Genomic DNA, 3,716 nt, shown 5'->3' on the forward strand with positions numbered 1-3,716 from the left:
ACCAAAGTACACAAAGTGTAGAGATACTGTGTTAAGAATATATTCATCCAGGACATGGAGATCTGAGATCTAGTCCCAGTTCAGTCAGTAACATACCATGACTTGATCTTAGCAACATAACTCAAAGTTAACAAAATTAGTTTTCACTGTGTTAAAGTGTGTTGTATCATCCGTGACCTATCCTTACTTGTTGATGTATTTTAGGTTTAAAAGAGAAAAGATATTTGAAAAATCATGATGATTATTATTAAAATCAGAACTGTTTAGAATTTAAAAGAAAATAAAATGAATGATAGGATCCTTTCTTTTCCTTCAGGTTCACTTAAAGCTGCAAAAAGATGACCAACCTCTTGAGAAGTGTTGTCACTGTCACTGATGTTTTCTACAAATACACCAAGAAGGATGGGGAGTGTGGCACACTGAGCAAGGATGAACTAAAGGAACTCCTGGAGAAAGAGTTTTGTCCAGTTCTGAAGGTGAGGACCATGTGCCAGGACTGAAAGCTGCTAGGGTCCTGTACATTCTCTGTTATATGACTAAAGAGTAGCTAAAAAGTGCACAGTCCCCATGGCCTTTGAGCTAACTCTATGAGCAGTACTTTTTGAGGACATCCAAAAGTCTGTTGAGGCAGTGTTTACTTTTATCGGTGAATGTTTTCTTCCTCACTTTCCTGTACACTCCCACAATGCAGACCTTCAGACTTTTTCATGCCCCCAGGTTTTTCCTTCTAAAATAGCAGAAAATAAATTTGTGCTAAGATATCAATTTATAAATTATCCTAGTAAACGAGGAAGAAAAGGTATAAGAGAGGGAAACGTCTATAAGGGGAGTCAATCAAGTAGCCAAGGTGACTAAAATCTGAAAACAAAATACAAGCATTTTTTTCATCTACTTCCATCAACTATTAGCTTCAAAATTATAGATCATGGGCTTCCCTGGTGGCGCAGTGGTTGAGAGTCCGCCTGCCGATGCAGGGGACACGGGTTCATGCCCCGGTCCGGGAAGATCCCACATGCCGCGGAGCAGCTGGGCCCCTGAGCCATGGCCGCTGAGCCTGGGTGTCCGGAGCCTGTGCTCCACAACGGGAGAGGCCGCAACAGTGAGAGGCCCGCGTACTGCAAAAAAAAAAAAAATTATAGATCGTAACATAGAATATATTAGTATGCAAGACTTAAAATGTATGTAAAACTAAAATACACCAGGTACTGAACTTGGTTTATTCAGCTCCTTCCTGTATGCCATACCTGAGTACCTAGTCTTCTAGCTTAGGTCCTTGAACTGTATCCTGCTGAGGATCCCAATAGCTTTTATTCCTTTCTATCACCTCTTCACACCTGCTAGGTGCTGTTAGGCTGCCTTAGCCTAAAGTATTTCTTGGTTGGATTAAAATACCTAACATCAAACATTCACAATTCTATAGCTCTACCCAAATATTTTAGCTGAGAATATGGACTAGGCTGACCAGGTCTCCTTTGATGTGTTGCTTGTATACAGAACCCAGATGATCCAGACACAGTGGTGTCATCATGCATATGCTAGATCGAAATCATGACCAAAGAGTGGGCTTTACTGAGTTTCTTCTGATGGTATTCAAGCTGGCTATGGCTTGCAACAAGGTTCTCAGCAAAGAATACTGCAAAGCTTCAGGGTCAAAGAAGCACAGACATGGTCGCCGACACCAAGAGGAAGAAAATGAAGCAGAAGAGGAAGAAGAGGATACATCCGGACAAAAATCAGTTTACAGATATTCAAGTTGCAGTGAGGGAGAGGAGCATGGTTATGGTTCTTGAGAGCTCGAGGGGAACTGTGAAACATAGATGTGGGTCCAGCTCTAGGAGGCTGGGAAGGCAGTGTGGTTTATCTAGCTCAGAGAGACAAAAGGGATCTGAAAAAAGGCTCCTTGGGTCCAGCTCTGGTAACTTATAGAGTAGTGGCAAAGAAAGACATGGTTCCAGCTCTGGAGAGCTGGAGGAAAAAAGAAACAAGTCACATGTTAGGCCCTCTAGGGAATCTGGGGAGGAATATGAACCTGAATCTGGATCAAAGAGTGGGGGAAGGAAAGGTCATGGTGGTCTGTCACGTGGATTAGATGATAGTGAACATGAATCAAACTTTACTTAGTCAAGGAGTGCAGGACAAAAACTTGGGTCTAGTTCTAAAAGTTCAGGAAATGGTTGAAGGGAAAGCCACGCATGTGGTTCCAGCAGTTCAGGTGGGTGTGGAAGGCTACAAAATGCTTCTAGTTCTTGTCAGGCAGGTAGATTTGGAGGGCAAGGAAACTAATCTAGCTATACCCAATCAGGTTATCAATCAGGAAGTAGTGGAAAAGAAGGTCACAGATATATCTCAGTAAGTCAGTCCTCTGGATATGGTCAACATGAGCCTAGCTCCTGTAGCCAGTCTTCTAGTCAGAGAGGATATGGATCTAGAGCATGTGGTCAGCCACAGAACTGTGGAGGACAACAGGGAACAAGTTCAAGTCAGTCCTCTTGTTGTGGACAATATGAGTCTGGAGTACGTCAGTCTTCTATTTATGCTCAACATGGATCTGGTTCCCGTGGATACTCTTCAAATTCTCACCAAAAAGGGCCTGGTTCAAATGAATTTTCTAAATGTGGTCAACATAGATCCAGCTCAGGTCAGTCTCCTGGCTTTGGACAACATGGATCTGGCTCAGGTAAATCCTCTGGCTTTGGACAATACGGGTCAGGCTCAGGTCAGTCCTCTAGCTTTGGACACCATGCGTCTAGATCAGGGCAATCTGGCTATGGCCAACAAGGGTCTAGCTCAAGTCAATCATCTGGCTTTAGCCAACATGGGTCAAGTTCAAGTCGGTCTTCTGGCTTTGGACAACATGGGTCTAGCCCAGGTCAATCCTCTGGCTATGACAAAAATAAATCTAGGATAAATAGACAAGGAAGCAATGGGCCTAGTTCAAGCAAAAAGTGTCCAATATGTAGAAAACCAACATCAAATTCACCCCACAGTCAAACAAGAGGAAGCAGTCAGGAAAGAACTACTCAGAGTGATAATGAAAGAAACAGGGGTCACAGTATACCAGGAAGTCACACTGATGATAATGACAGCATTCATGGACATAGCCAGAAAAGGCCAGGATCAGGTCAGGAAAGGAGACCGTCCAGAAGGCAGGAAACAACACATAGCCAGTCAAATGACAGTGAAGACAAGTCAGATAACTGGGAAAGATATTCAGCATTTACCCATGGACATTCTGGAAACGACCATAGAGAATCGAGATCTAACACAAGTAGAAATAAAAATACAACCCATGGACAATCAGGAGACAGAAGTAGACACTCTGGTATAGGTCATGGAGATACAGCAATGACCCATGAACAATCAGAATCTAGCACAAGAAGACAAGAATCTACTCATGGTGAGTCAAGGGATACCATGACACATAACGAGACTAGTCGTGAATATTCTGCATAAGAAGAATCCAGCAGAAGTGGAAGAAAAGGATTAGTCAGAGTGAGTTCAGTGACGTTGAAAGGCATTCAGGAGTCTCACACAGACACTCAGGATCCACTCATGGGCAGGTTGGATCTCAACATGGCCAGTCAGGATCCACAGTTAGAGAGAGACAGAGAACTGTTCATGGGCAAACTGGATCTCAACATGGAGAGTCAGGATCCACAGGTAAAGGGAGACTGGGAACTGCTCACGGACAGTCAGGAGACACCACACAGTCCACA

The 3,716-nt window shown here is 43.4% G+C and overlaps 1 protein-coding gene across 1 annotated transcript; it reads left to right on the forward strand.

Annotated features, from left to right (window-relative positions):
- Window positions 1-319: 319 nt before the first annotated feature.
- On the forward strand, window positions 320-3,453 carry LOC101287704 (filaggrin-2-like). The gene is given in 4 exon segments (XM_049711092.1): window positions 320-476; window positions 1,495-1,516; window positions 1,519-1,787; window positions 1,789-3,453. Coding segments are annotated over 4 exon segments (2,094 nt in total). The 5' UTR covers window positions 320-338.
- Window positions 3,454-3,716: the final 263 nt, after the last annotated feature.

The sequence above is a fragment of the Orcinus orca genome, chromosome 1, assembly GCF_937001465.1.
Source record: "Orcinus orca chromosome 1, mOrcOrc1.1, whole genome shotgun sequence".
Taxonomy (NCBI): domain Eukaryota; kingdom Metazoa; phylum Chordata; class Mammalia; order Artiodactyla; family Delphinidae; genus Orcinus; species Orcinus orca.